This window comes from Macadamia integrifolia, chromosome 4, assembly GCF_013358625.1.
Source record: "Macadamia integrifolia cultivar HAES 741 chromosome 4, SCU_Mint_v3, whole genome shotgun sequence".
Classification (NCBI taxonomy): Eukaryota; Viridiplantae; Streptophyta; class Magnoliopsida; order Proteales; family Proteaceae; genus Macadamia; species Macadamia integrifolia.
In genome coordinates this window covers 6,858,133-6,874,215 of record NC_056560.1, presented here as the reverse complement: position 1 = coordinate 6,874,215, position 16,083 = coordinate 6,858,133, and the positions used below count along the sequence as shown (strand labels likewise).

General features: G+C 36.8%; 1 protein-coding gene and 1 pseudogene across 1 annotated transcript; both read right to left on the bottom strand.

Annotated features, from left to right (window-relative positions):
- Positions 1-3,418: 3,418 nt before the first annotated feature.
- LOC122075224 lies at positions 3,419-4,850 on the bottom strand (annotated as a pseudogene).
- Positions 4,851-13,507: 8,657 nt separating this feature from the next.
- Positions 13,508-14,891, bottom strand: LOC122075222 (protein FAR1-RELATED SEQUENCE 5-like). The gene is made up of 4 exons (XM_042640177.1): positions 14,693-14,891; positions 14,496-14,587; positions 14,316-14,399; positions 13,508-14,188 (listed from the first exon to the last, which is right to left on the bottom strand). The coding sequence occupies exons 1-4, from the start codon at positions 14,889-14,891 to the stop codon at positions 13,508-13,510; spliced, it is 1,056 nt and encodes a 351-aa protein (XP_042496111.1).
- Between the last annotated feature and the right edge of the window lie 1,192 nt (positions 14,892-16,083).

The following is a 16,083-nucleotide window of genomic DNA, read 5'->3' as shown; positions in this document are numbered from 1 at the left end:
CCCCCCGGTCATGTGGCCCAGGGAGAGATACTTGGTGGCCTTTGTGATGGAGGAATATATACCAATTTACTGGTCAAATCTTGGGCTAAAACAAGCAAAACTCCCATTCTATGAAATTTATTTTCCCCTTCTGTTTAATTGTTACAACTTGGTCTCACTGCACTTCCTCTACTTGTTTGTGGCTGAAATTTCATCGTGAAATGTGTTAGGATTATCTATCCCAAGCATTGCTAGGGATAGATATTTTCTTAAGTTTAACTGTGCCTAGATATTTTTTTGGTAATGCTATCCACATTGAGTAGGAAGATTTTTTTGGTAATGATCCTATATTCAAGAACAGGTTACTAAGCCTTTCCTTTTAAGCCCCCTATCTGGTTCTCATTGGGCTTATAACTGAACTTGTCTCAGCTTCATCTTTAGTGGAATTTCTCATCTCAATGATTCTACATGTCATGTTACCCTCTTCATAACCTTTCAACCACTGAGCACACCTTGAGAAGAGAAAGACACATGAAAGAAAACGAAAGTGATCTATAGTTTATTTCCTCTGTTTTTGAATTTAGATCCAATCTGGTATGTGTAAGATCCAAGGTGATACAATTGATTCTTTTACAATGGCAACTTGAGGTAAATCTCAAATTGGCAACCAGCAATACCGATATGGAATGGCTGACACCGATCCAAGGGAGATACACCCATGATCCTGATGCTTAAAACCATGAAAAGCAATGTAACATTAAATATTTAAATGCATTGAACTAATGCAATGACAAACCTTTCTTCCTTTACACATAACAAAGCTATACCAACAGGAAACTAGAAGTCTAGAACTCTTCCTCCTCGATGGTATTCTCACGCCCGTGCTCTTCTATATCGTCCAATTCAAGATCAAGAACGCCTGGGTTGTCATCTTCAGTCTCTACATTTCTCTCAGTCTGCTTGCCAGCACCATCAACTTCCATAGTCTCTGCCTCTTCATTTCTACTAGCATCCTTTCCAGTGGTAACTCTGTCTTCTAACTTTTTGATTGCCCTGGGTTCTTGATCTTCTTGCAGTCTTCCATCATCCAATTTATGTTCATTAGTCAACCCTTCTCCTCCATCTTCAGTACTTTCTTCTTGATCTTCTTGTGGTCTTCCGACATCCAATTCTGTTCAATGGCATTATCAGCAAGATGGCCGGCCTCACTCTTGATGCTGTGCATTGTCAACCCTTCTCCTCCATCTTCAGACTCCTGTGGCTTCAATAGAGAGGTTTCCTGTTCTTTCGAGCTAACAGAAAGATTATTTATTTATTTATTTTTTCATTGCTGATAGTCTGGATCAGATTTTGAGGAGGAAGGTAAAGAGATTGACTGGTCTATCTAATCGGTGATTGGGACTTTACCCCTCTGTTTTTTTTGTACTCTTGTCTTTTAATTGTTGTTGTAGGAATAAGCTGTTGCAGCCATGAGTTGATTGTTTCTGTTTCCAGATTCATAAAGGATAGTATGCTCTGAATTGCAACTAGCTTCCATTGTATGCTCTTTTCTTATATTTATTTTTCTCTTTTCTATCTACCAATTTCACAAAATATTAGATAGATAGAAGTGGAGAAAGATATGCGACGTATTTTGATTCTTAAAAAAAAACACAACTCTTGTTAAACCAACAGAAGGACATGACAGTAGTAAGGTGGAACACATTTGTTCACTTTCAAAGTCTTGGTGGATTCGAACCACCATAACCTAGGCATTAACCCAGGTGCTCTCCCATTTTGAGCTAAAGACTTCTTACCTACAAAAAATATTGTTAGTACATTTTAGTAACAACGAAATAATCATAATAATAACCCCACATATGGTTGGCAATGACGGAACCAACTTCATTAATGAAATAGTAGTTCTATTTACAAGGATGTTACATAGAAGACATAGCACGAAAGAATTAACACCCAAATACATAGGAAGATGGTTAAACCATAATAATGGTTGAGCAATGACTGATCCACTACTACTTGGTTCCGCACATTTGGGCTATAGGGTGGTTGACGAACCAAAGAGCTGACCTGTGTGTTCCTATTAACACTTTCATTTGAATGACTTGCTCCTGTGTCTATAGTGTCTACGCAGTCCCTCAACGCTGGGTCCAACCAAATGAAAGAACCCGGATGTTTTTCACCTAACAGACATCTGTAGAATCGTCGTCCAGGATTCTTCAACATTCGAGAAGTCTGGATGACCATCACCCCTTCACCACAGCTACACATCCGCTGTTGTGCATCCATTTCTTTGTGAAATGCAATACCCCTAAGAGAAGCTTACATAAAAAGGGCTCCAACAGTGACAACAAAAATATGATTGAACAGTAAACCTAATATTTCAGCCTTCAAAACCACAGAGCAACTTGGTTCATAGTACAATGTAAATACTTCAAAAAAATTTCAATTTCATAGATAGCGAGTCGAGCGAGGAATAGAGACAGAGAGACAGCAAGCAAATAAAAAAATTGAAATTGAAATTTTATTGAGCAGAAAACCTAATATTTCAGCATTCAAAACCACATAGCAACTTGTTTCAGAGTACAATGTAAATACTTCAAAAAAATTTCAATTTCAGATATAGCAAGTCGAGCGAGGAACAGAGAAAGAGAGACAGCAAGCAAATAAAAATATTGAAATCGAAATTTTATTGAACAGAAACCTAATATTTCAGCATTCAAAACCATAGAGCAACTTGGTTTAGAGTACAATGTAAAATAGAGAGAGAAGGCTTTGCAAAGACATAACATTAACATGAAAGAGAGGGTTGTTCATTCTTCGTGGAGTATTTCATACCTTTGCAAAGAGCGAGTCGAGTGAGAAACACAACGAGAGAGTGAGTCGAGCGAGAAACAGAGAGAGAGAGAGTTCAGTTTCAAGCAATGAAGAGTCGACAGAGAGGAAGAGTCGAGCGAGAGGGAGAGAGTCAAGAGAGGGAGGGAGAGTCGACAGTGTATGTTAGGGTAGAACCAAATTCTTACAAGAGAGGGAGAGTAGTGAGAGAGAAAGAAAGAGTCGAAAGAGGAGAGAGAGGGAAAAACTCACCTTTTATTTCAAACCGTATGAACCAAATCGGTTTCATCTGATACGGTTTGGTTCAAATGACTCTTCACTAATTTAAGGTTTTATTAGTTGTACTAAATCTGAACCGTTGCATTGGTATCAACCACGTGTCACCCCCTGAAGGTGATATTTCACGAAATTGTGCCAGATCCGAATTGCAGACGATTTTTGTCCCTATAGAAGAGCCGAATCCGACCAACTCGGCCATTTTAACAAGTAGAAGTTAAACGTCTTGTACTGTTTATATTTTTAAAAGGGAGAAATTTTGAATTTGAATCTTCTTCATAGTGAACCTTGCAATTCCATCATGTAATCTAATACAAAATAATATATTAACAGTACTTTTGAAGGCAATTGGTTCTGTAGTATAGACTGGACTAGATTCTCTACCCATGTGGGTACCTCCAAACACGATGTACCCACATGGGTTGGTACCAATGAAATAAAGTCGGTTTGTAGTTTACACCCATTAATAATAAAAATAATTCCATCGTTACGTAGGAATACATATTATGGATGTAGAAAGATCTAGAACACAACCTCCCTGTCGAAAATCCAACTAAAACCCACGGTACGTGGCTTCGACTTACGTGCTCGTTCTTCCACTCGTTGGTGCAGCTTTCGAAACCTGGGAGCCAAACCACACACAAAATCCTGGGCTTCGTTGGCAGCGCTGTTGAGACCCTCTAGCTTCTCCAGCTTCCACCGCCCAACCAGGAAATCCAATATGTCCGCGTAATCGTCGGCTGTGTAGACGCCGACCCTCTGTGCGACGGCAGCGAAGTTATCGAATAGATTGGGATCTTGGCCGTCATACATGAGGTAAGCAGGCATGGCGATCTTCTTTCGCATCATATCGGAAATCCCAAGCATTGCGTCGGAGGGGTCTATCTCCAGTAGCTTCTCCACCATTTTCACGTATGCATTCTAGTGCCGCTTCTCGTCTGCTGCAATACTACCGCATATGCGTACCAACACTGTGTCCCCATGCTCCTTAGCCAGCCGGGCTGTGTTGCCGTGTGATATAAACGTGGCCCTCTCTTGGAACGACGTGTACACGTATCCCAAGTAGGGGTTGTTCTCTGTTCCGGTGTCCTGTCCAATTAAAATCAACCACGTATGTCAGTCAAAAATGCCAAATTGCACATGTATGTATTTATGTGTATATATATATATATATATAGTATACATCTTAATGCATGTTTCATGTTACGAAATGTATTACTACTCACCATGCCACCGCCGATAAGGTACTGAATGGTGCGCTCGATCTTGGGTATATTGACACGACCGGAGAGATACAGGTAGGTCTTGAGCAGGTCGCCGTGTCGGTTCTCTTCCGCGGTCCAACCACTGTTCCAGGTGGCCCAAGCATCCGGGCTGGCACCGGTCTCGTCATTGACCCCGTCGAGCCGGTTCACGAAAGACTGGTACGTGGGTAGGGCCTCTTCTGTGATCATGTCACCGACCAACACCACCAAGTAGTCATCGGGCAATTCCGACGATCTCTCACGTAACTCACACACTTGTCCCTCAAACACATCCGTCGGCAAGGATGAGTCCGGCAAGAAATCGTGCGGCTGCCAGCACTGTTCCACTGGTTTTAGTAGTGGGAGTATCTTTTCCTCGGCCCAGCCGTTAAGAGACTTGAAGATCTCCACCTTCAAGTAACTCTCTTGAAAGAGATGAGAGCGGGTGTAACTCTCGTGTCTGTATGCTGGGGGAGGAGGTTTGAGTATAGAGATGGCTAATTGGGAAGAAAGAATCATCTATTTATAACAGCCTCAAATAATATTCAACCAAGATCTTATAGTTAATTACAGTTCTACCACTTGAGCCTTCTTAGTTGTCTTCGTCTCTGCTCCGTAACCTACACGGGTGTGTCAATTAAGAACAAAGGTCAAGACCTCTATTGCGTCAAGGAGAGGCAGCTAGTTCCAACTTAAAATCAAAAGAGAAGAATAATATAATACTTATAAGGCAAAGTCCCACTTCTGGTTTTCTTTGAGGGCAACAAAGAAGCATTCAAGTTTCGAGGACTTCACTGAACCTCTAAACCCTTGACTTAAAAGGCGTAGGATCAGTTCTATCGGAACTTTGATTAGATCGCTATTGCTTTCTTTTGAAGTATAAGCTTAACCAAAAAATATATAATAATCAGATAATAATTGACTGATATAATAGTTTAATATATGTATTTAGTTGAAAAAAAATATCCACCGCTCAATCAGATCGATTAGTACGGCATTACATCTCTTCAATTCAATGGATGGCATATCATCTAAAACATATGAATGGATTTCATAATCTTTTGACTGTTTAGTGGTGGAAATGGACTGCAATTACATCTCAGGATAGAATACATTTATCTCGTCTCTTATTCAGTGGTGGTTGAGGATATTTTTCAAATTTTTTTTTTTTTGGAATATAATTTTCAGTTTATGCTTGGACAGTGTAATCATTGGTAGACTCCTTAATTAGAAAGGCCCTATTTTTTAGGAGTAAGATAGTTTTGATCAAACTCTACTCCGTGATTAGTAAAATATAATAATTCAACAATTATAAACATGCTTCTTTTAATGAATAAATATTTTTTTACAAAAAAGAAAAAAAGTGAGAAAAAGAGAAAAAAAGGAAAAATATCAATGAAACAACATTACACCTGCAATATACAAGAACAGAAAGAGAGGGAAAAATGTTGGGGTTAGGTGTCTTGTATTCTGTACGGTGTCCATAGAGTTATAATTGAGTCTGTTTTTTAAATTGGGCTTGGTTTCGATCAACTACATGTATAGAGGTATAATTATAATTTTGCGGGGTTTTTGGTTTCCTATATATTTCTCTGTAGTGAAAACCCTAGTCACAAGTAAAATGGGTCATTTTGTGAGGTGGATAGTGGTGTAGAGAGTTTTTTTTTTTCCCTCAGGAATAGTAAAAAATCTCTATTCTCTCAGGTGGATGTACACAATCTTGTCAAACCATGGTGAATTCTTCATCTTGTATGATTGTTTACTCGGATTTCTTTCTCATGGTTGTGATTTCGTCCCCAACATATATATATATATATATATTATTATTATTTCTTAGGTTAGAGAACGCTACCCTACTGGAAAATATACACACTAGCACATGGGTGAATGGGAGAGTGTGTAGGAGCATATTCATTTTTGGAGTTTTTTTTTTGGTAAATGTGAATTTTTAATTTATAGGAGTTTATCAAAATGATAAAAGGCCCCCCATATGCTGAACACCCTCAACAATCTCGTCCGTCAAAGCACTTGAGAGCTCAGGCAGAGCATCGGTAGACTAGTTGCCAAGAGGAGCAGGCTTCTGAACAAGACAACTAGCTAAGGAATGAGCAAAATTACGTATTAAAAATTTAACAAAACATACATTAGGGTAAGGGTGTCAACTGGTACTGAAAACCAAAAACTGATTCCAATACCATACCATATTATCAGTATCAAATTGAAAACTGAATTAATTTGATACTGTATCGATGAGGTTCCTTTAACGAGACACTATTTGGTACAATATCGGTATGAGATATGATTTAAAAAACACATCATACTATACCGATACCATACCGAATACCAATATCATACTGATTACCGGTATCAAATACCAAACCAAACATGTTCGATATAGTATTGGTATGAGGTTTTCTACTAAATCACTATTCTGTAAAATATCGGTATGGTGTGTGTATATATATATATATATATATATACTGCGCTGAATTGACATCCTTACAATACGGTTAGGGTGTGTGGAACACCAGAGAGACCATTGGTACACATGAGAGGGAATCTAATAACAAGAGAAGGTAAATGCCTGGATTTAGGTCTGAAATTTTACAAATTGTATTTCAGACCATTTCTTAAATAGACAACAATCAAAATCGCCAAGTCATCATTATATATGTTGAGCGTTTATGATTTGTATTTTATGGACTAGGTTATGGACTCCTTTGGAGGGGACAATAAAAGCCCTAAGGGCACAACGCCCAAAAATTTGTATTTTTTTTCCTCTGTGTTGTTGTTGCAGTGGGTTATTTGGGTTAATGAAAATCTTTTGTAAACACAAAGTAGTGTAAGGAAGAAAGTTTGTAACCTTTTTCTATTGTTAGAGAAATTATTTTCATCTCTCGTGGATATAGGCATCTTATCGAATGACATATATTCTTGCGTTTTGTAATTGTTTGATTACTCTTTCTGTTTGTTTTCTGTATCTTTATAGGATTTTGTGTTTATACCTTATACATGGTAAAATTAGCTATACTTGTCTATAGAACTCCTTGGACGCTTTTGTTTATAGATACTTTTATCATGGCAAAAGAGATTGGTTGTATGATCACCCACATATCCCTCATTTCATGACCTAATTTTTTTTTTGTCACATGAAAAGATGACAGTAATTTTGACTTGTGAATATCCATGAAATAATAACCAAATTTTAAGCTTCCATGCACTGCTTATTAGTAATTAAATGTACTCTCATGACACTCTTATTTTTTCTTTTGGTAGGACTTGAAAGTCTTATGTTTAATTAGAAAAAGATCTCCATTTGGTTGTGTGTTCATATGTCCAGACATAGGAGGTTACGAAAAAATCATACTCTCCCTTGGTCGAATGCTTGTACATCTCCCCTGATTAGTCCTCATGCTAGCGCAATCACCACATGACCCATTATTTCATTAATGACATAGCGAACTCATTAGGTCTAATACTTGACATTGGATTAAAGTATCCTGAGGTGTATGTGCTAGCTTAAATTTCATCCATGGCACAATTAAGCTTGTTCTATTTCTCTCACATCCTGGTATATGGGACATGGAACAACTCAGGAAATGGGAGAAGAGGTGCTTAGTGTGTTGCACATTACGCAGAATATCAATTATTGGAGGATGCCTCTCGTCACATGTGATACAAGAGATGGGATCTCTGTTGACTTAGTGGGCTGACAGATTCTCCATTGCTATTCTTCCAAAGCTTGGAGCAACCCAGTCTGCAAGCCTAAGGCCTTACCTTTAAGGACAGAACCTAGGTTTACATAGCCTGTGAAGCTTTGGTAATATCGAACAAGAAGACTAATTATTTGATCTATTCGTGTAGGGTAGTTGAAGTGATGATCTAAAAAGGTTAAACCAAAGTCCATGAAGTACTTGGCGCTTAACAGGTGTCAATTGAAAACAACGGTGAAGACCTCTATTTCGTTCAGGAGAGGCTGCTAGTTCCAACTTAAAATCAAAAGAGAAGAATATTATAATAGTTAGGGCCGTTTGATTTTGTTTCTTTTGTTTTTGTTTTTGTTTTTGTGTTTAAAAAATAGTTTTTAAAATTATAAGAAAAGGTGTTTGGTTTTTCTGTTTTCTAAAACATTTTCAACGTGTAATTAAATTCAAGACATGAGTGAAGGTACGGTGTTGTAGGAATACAACTCACAAGTGAAGACATGACGTTGGAGTTATATATATGCTTCATGGAGATGAGTTTAAGAAGAATGAAGGCAATCCAAAATTGTGAACTTCGCACAATCAGGTTGGAATTACTGCATTTGGATAACGAGAAGTTTCAATAATGGGTTGGGGGTTTGGGTAGGTCAAGTGAAGTATCGGGTTTTTTACAATTTTTGTTACTCCCACTTGTTTCTAGAAACAGAAAAACAAGTCTACTTTGTTTCTCCATTCATGTTTCCAGACACAGAAATAAGCATAAATTTATATTTTTGTTTTAAAAAACAAGTGAAACGAAATAGAAAAATCAAATGATTTTTGAGCTGTTTTTTCGTTTTTGAGCACAAAAAAATAAAAAAACCGTTTCTAAAAACAAAATCAAACGGACCCTTAGGGACCGTTTGATAACGTTTCTGTTGTTTCTGTTTCCAGAAACTGCAGAAACATAAATTTCCGTTTCTAGAAATAGAAATGAAATTGAAGGTGTTTGATAAGTCATGTTTCTGAAAGTCAATAGTAACTAGTGCAAGAATGACCACGAGTTGTTTCCAGAAACGGCGAAACACCTGAGTCGTTTCTTGAACCATAAATAGATAGAAATTTCAATTTCAATTTCTGAAAACAAGTAAAATGAAATAATTTTATCAAATATTTTTTGTTCCATATCGTTTCTGGACACAGAAATGATAGAAACGTATTTTTTGAACGTTAGATAATGGCCCTTAGTTAGAGGGCAAAATACACTTCTGATCTCCTTTGCGTGCGTGAGTGTGACTATCAGCCAAAAAATATATAAAAGTCAGATTATACATTTTTTTCTGGTGCAAGTCAGATTATACTTGACTGATATAATAGTTTAATATATTTAATTAAACTAAAATATCCCACTTCTACAACTTCGTTGGAAACTACCTTGTAATTATTTGCATCAATTTTCAAAGTCGTCCACTAAATCAGATCGATTTTCATGCTCTCTGATATATTTTCATGCTCTCTGATATCATTATGGAATTTCACCAACCATTCTAAGCAATTCTCGTTAAATAAACATTCATTATGGAATTGCTGGCACCTTAGACCAACTCGGATTCGGCTTTTATTGTGACACTTGGATTTTATTGATCTTGTGATGTGGGTGGCTTAATCCTTAGGAAAAAGATACATCAGCGATACATCATATCATCTTCTTAATCAAATCCATGGATGCAAATTTTTAAATTGAAAAATAGGGTTTATCTGTGGCGTGGAACTTCCTCCCTTCTTTTGGCGTTCATCCCATTGTCTCTAGTAGGCCATCGACGTTCATATCGCCGTCTCTAATAGCCGCCGGTGACTTCTCCTTTTTCTGTGCGACCATCGTCTAGAACATCCTCTTGCATCGTTCGACAGACAAACCCTATTTTAGTTGCTGAAACTCAATCTGGTAAAACCAAAATGACATGAACTGGATGCTGGTTTCAACCTCACAGTAGGAAGATTTAATGGAATAAATTTCAGGGGGTTGGATTGCCTTGAATAAAGAGCTCACTCTCATGGTATAAAGAATAATGGAGGAGGGGTGAGGGAGATCGAGTCCACGTAGTGAGGGACTGCTAGGTTGTCAAAACAGAGCACGAAATCAACATTGGTGAATAACTAGAAAGAAGTAAATACAGGTCTGCAGTGTTCTAAAATCCTTCAATGGCTTCGACCGTGGGCTATTCAATGTTGTTCTTGCAACCCTTAGCACAACAATAACAGGGTAATCTTTCTTCTCCATTCCAATTTCTTAATTATAGCTATCTGAAACCATAATAAGATATTATCTTAATTTTGTCATTGGGTTAAACACTGAGTGAATTTATTTTCTTATTTTTGGCTTTAAAATGGGAGGAAAATTAAAACAGTTGGATCCACAAGGAGTGGCTTTATCTTCCATATCTTTCATTTACACATAAGTTGTTATGTTCTTTAAGGATCTACAAGAGAAATGGCTATCATTTGGAAAGGATCCATTGTTGGCAGCATAAATAATTGAATCATTTGGGTATCATGAATCAGTTATCTCTGCAATTCATTCTTGTCAAAAAACCTTCATTACAAGTTGCTTATTCCATACTTCATAGAGAAAATGAAGTCCACAAGTCTCCCCTCTCTTTCTTTTTCTCTACTTATTGTTCTTCTTGTTCTTTGTTCTTCCAGGGAAGGCAGACACTAATGAAGTAATAGTGGGCTGTGGGAATTATGCAGAACTGGTGAGTTGGTTCTAGTTTTTGAATGTATATTAATACTGTGTGTCTGTTCTTTATAAAGTTCAAGTAATCGAAATCGGTCACTGTCGATTCTACATCGACTCCATACCATAGATGATGATTACATCTACACCAACTCCATACCATAGATGATGATGATATGCTTTTATAAATTACTGTTTCATATTGTAATTCCTATGGTCCTTGAATAGATTGGTTCTAATTTATATCTTTAGGACTAGTTCTTGTAAATATTCCCGTTTAAAATTTTCTTCTCAAGGTGGAGTTTGAGAGAGAAAGAGAGAGAGAACATGCCAAGGTTAATGAGTCGCATGAAAGAATTACATTTCAAACTATTCAACCTGAGGTCAAAGGTCATTACTTACCTTCAACTAATTTATCTTACTTAGCAAGAGAAATTGATGTATTTCCTTTCTTTAATCACAAGTACTTCCCTAGCACAACTGTCAGAAGACGGGGCTTTTGTAGCTAAATCTTAAAAGCTATAAAAGAGGGGTGGGGGTACTTCAGGCATCGTTCAAGAGATCAAAGTAGAGGGGTCAAATTGGCCGATTTGAATCAGAATCTATTATTGTTGCAGTTGGTGTTGTTTGTTCCATGAACTAAATAACCAAACTGCTTAATCTATTAATACTTAGATTTTTAAGGCTGACTGCTTTTAGTATCATTCTAGATTTATTCTTCTTTTACTTTTTCTCTCTAACTCACTCTGTTATTCTCTTTATATCTCTTTCTCTGTGCTTGACTGTTATATTTGGATTAAATTGACATGGTTTATGTAGGTTGGTGAGTCTTTTTCTCAATAAGGAAGAGCACCTGGGTTGGTTCCCAGATGATGATGGTTCGAATCCATCAAGGCTCTCATGTTAAATGGGATTGTAGAAATTGTGAAATGGGAGGTTGCACTCTGTTGTGCAGCTATCTGGTTAATGTATACCCAATGGTATCCATAGAATATTTTCCAATATGAATTCTTACTAATGAGATCAAGTACTGAAAGCATGAGGGGGGAAAAAAGGCAGAACTTGTTCAAGCCCTTTCCCATTTAATTCCTTTTTGCCACAATAAGCTTTAAGGACAAATTTGCTCCTCTGTTTCTTAGCTCTAGACTTGGATTGACCTCCAACCTCATAGGCATGAAGCTAGGCTCAGCCATGATTTTTTCCATGTTAGAAAGTAGAAAATGATCTGATTGTAGGATTTATTTTTGACATGGCTCCTTAAAAAATAAACCTGTTTTCAATGTCATTGCAGATCTGCCTAAACAAAATTGATTGTGCCATAGCATTATTAGAAGATAACCTCAGTAAGGATTTGTGCCCAGGCTTGACCAAGAAGCTTTCTGATGAAGCAGTTTTCCATTGAGATTTAGTTGCGGCATTACTTCAGTTAGGATTTATGCCCAGGCTTGACCAAGAAACTTGCCAGTGAAGCAGTGTGTCATTGAGATTCAATTGTGGCAGCCCACAAATTTTGAACGTGGGTCGAAAACTTAAGTCATATATGGGCTCCCACTAGATTTTTCCCTCCTAAACTTCATTGAATGATTACTGTTCTGCAATGTTTAGAACATCCAACTAATCTTTAACTGTTAAAATTTAAAGATTAGTCTTACTTTTTTCTTTCAAATAAGCAATGATAATATAAAATCTTAGCACTCCTCAAATCCAAGAGAACAAAATAAGAATGATAGTACATTGAGAAACATTAATCTCTACTAACATATCGATCCAAACTGGTCGGTATGGATGGGCAACAACCAATCTTAAAAAAATAGTTCCTTCGTTACCTTTCTCTAACCAAGTTGAATTTAGCCAAGCATCTCATAGATGAGCCTTGGTGGATTCAAACCACCATCTACTGGGTGTAACCCTAGTTGTTCTTCCATTTTGAGCTAAAGACTTACCTATTAACATAAACCATGTTATTCTAATTCAAATATAAAAAATAAATGAAACAAAAACATTGGAACAATGATAGATATAAGGAACAACTACAATGCGAGTTACCGGGTAAAGTAAATGAGTTAAAAGATGTTCACTAACTTTGAATTTCAAGAAAAATAAAGTTCAACTTATTAAATGATACAATGTTTAGCCCACACACATTAATTAACATTCTTTATTCAGCTTGAAGCAAATAAAACCAATCATATTTTGCTTGAGAATTGGGAAGAGAACAATGAGGATTGAGAATAATCAATAGATTCCTACACAATCCCGACAATGTAGTTAGCAAAATCATAATACACACGTCTAAATGAAATGGAAAAAAAAAAATTCAGAACTCCTTACCGTTAATAGTTGAGTGTAAGAAATGTTGTCATTATCCATTACTTCTGATCCACCAGGTGGATTCTAATGACTTAAATGTGATGGTATACTTGGTTGGATTAGATGAGAAGCCTGAGAAGTATTTGCTTTAACCGTTTTTGTTTTATTTCTTTGCTTTTCCACCCAACTCTTATGATGCTTTCCACCTTTGCGAGGAGATTTATTCTTTATCCCTTTTACTTTGTTCACATTAGAGTATCCCTTGAGACAGTTATTGGAGGGGCATCAATTGCAAGATTTTAAAGTTTTGCATACAAATCATTAGCAACTCTGTCAACCAATGCATTTCCCTCAGACGAATTTGATGCTTTTGAGGCTATTCTCACTAGTTTAAGACAAAGAAGCCTATAACGTTGTGTACAATCTAGGTCAACATCTTCTTCAACTCAGGTTCCAATATCACCTTTAACTATCATGCTTCTTCCTCCCCGTGTCCATCTCCTCAACACATAATTTGCAGGAATGAACTTGATATCAAGCACATCAAATATTTTCAAAGCATGGCAGCACAGAATTCCAAAAGTCTCAAACTTCCTACAACTACATGCAATAGTAGGGCCAACTGGGTTACACTCGACGTTAAAATTCCATTCTCTGTCAACAAAAACAACTATGTTGTTATGAATGGTAGCACTCTCCTTCTGAAATTTAATAAAACAAGCAGTAATCCAGATATACTTGTGTTGAAGTTCTTCAAATATTTTAGGAGTATAAATTTCTAACGCTTGGTTCATAATGGGTGACATGGGAAAGATATTTCTTGGAGTTTTATTTCTTGCATCAAACTTCGCCTTCAACTCATTATAATGCTTATCATTCACCACCCTCTCGAAATGTTTAAAAAACTGAACAAGATCCAAACTGGATTTCAAGTAATCCTTCAAATCACCATTCAAACTCTCACTGAGTTGTGTACTTCGCATACCTATGGTGAAAGCCTTCTTCATATAACACTTAGCCCATTTCTCTTTGAGTCCATATATATAATCTAACCATGAAGAATCTGTAATTAGTTGATCACTAGGTAATTTCATCCATGCATTCTCAAACTCTATTACTTCCTCATACTAAAACATACAAGATTTAAAATCTAAAAAAAAAACGTGATCCATCTTTCATCAAATTTCCTAAATGTTTAATGGCATTTTGCATTATGTGCCAAGTACACAAACCATGCCATATATCGGGCAAAACCTCAGATATCGCATTTTCCATTGCAGCATCTTGATCGGTAGAAATGGTTAATGGTTTCTTTTGCCCATGGACTTCCAAGAACGCCTAAAACAATCATTTGAAAGATTCTGAAGTCTCATCATATAACAAGGCAGCCTCAAAAATGCATATGCCTCTATGGTGATTAAATCCAGTAAATACACTGGATGGCTTATATTCTTTGTTAGTACAAAATGTTGTATCAAAGCTAATTACATCACCAAAATGAGCATAGTCTATTAATACCTTTGGATCTGCCCATAATATATTTGTTATCTACTCCTCACTATCCAACTGTAATGCATATATAAAAGAAAGGTTTCTCCTTGTTTGTTTTTTAATGTACATCAACGAACTACCAGCTTCACCATAAGATAAGTCATGCTGACGTTTTGTTCGGAGGTAATTCTTTTGATCTTGTTTGATAAACCTAATGTTTTCTTTTCCACCTGCTTGCCTGCTCATGTACTCAAATATGGCCTTAGGTTTTATTCTAGAATCATCGGCTAGATCAATCTCTATCGCATGGACATCTGAAACTTTCCGTTGCGACCGCATCATATGCAAGGTAGCCGGTAAATGTAGGGGATGATTATGCTCTTCAATAAATATATTGAAAGAAAAACATATCCGGAACGATTCATGAAGATCGATAAGCATGCACGACAATCACTATAAAATATATGTTTTAGGCATACCTGAATCCATGGTTGAAGAATAAGAACTCCTCAATGTCTTCTTGTATGCTCCTCGTATAACACAATCAATGTTTGTCTGGTCTACCCTCTTTCCCTTTTTACTTTAGGTCGTTAGTCTCACTTAATGGGTCAGTGATAACTATATATAGGGGTGAGGGTAGGGACCAACCCTGCAATAAAATTAGGGTTTCCTCCCCATTAAGGAAACAATACCTTAGGTCCACACATAGAAATAAATATTTCATACCATTAAGGTGTGCTAATAGAATCCAATATCTCCATAGAGATCACTTACCAATAATATTGGATTATTTCTGCTTACTCCATCTTTAGTCAACACCACCAAATCGGTTTTGGAAACAAATCTTTGACCAAATCTTTGACTATGCTAGCCCACCTAATAGGAAATCTTACAATCTCTCACTTGGGCAGCATATGTCACAAGTTTTAGATTTTAAAAATTTATTTAAAACGACTCTCCGATTTAGATAAACTGAATGTGGCCACAAATAAAACAGTGTCGAATGGAATACACCTTAAACCAAATGCCTTGGTCCGAATGAGAATTACAAACACCCAACCGTATTGATCATCACATCTAAAGCGATATGAGACCACACACGTCAAAGTGCTCATAACATCACCGACTTGGGCTGAGCAGTATGAAAGTGTGGTATAGAAATAACATGCTATAGTGATGATCATGTTTATTTCCAAATTGGTCCTGGCTCGAAAACCAAATGAGCCCTATGAGACAAATACCGAAGGTCTCATTAACTACAAGCGTCTCCCAAACGCTCAAGCTTCAATCAAAGAAGCTCATTGGGACTGAATCCGGATGTCCCACAACACTAACACTAGACCTCAATCAAACGAGGCTTTGCTAGCGACTGGATGTGTGTGTATTAACTGGAACCTCAGATACCGAATGAGGTAAATACACCACATATAACCTCAAATTTTTTATTTTTTTTTTTTATAAGAGGCAAATAAATAAGTGTATACACATAAACAAATGGCCATAATAAAAATGCATATATATTCTTGAGAAG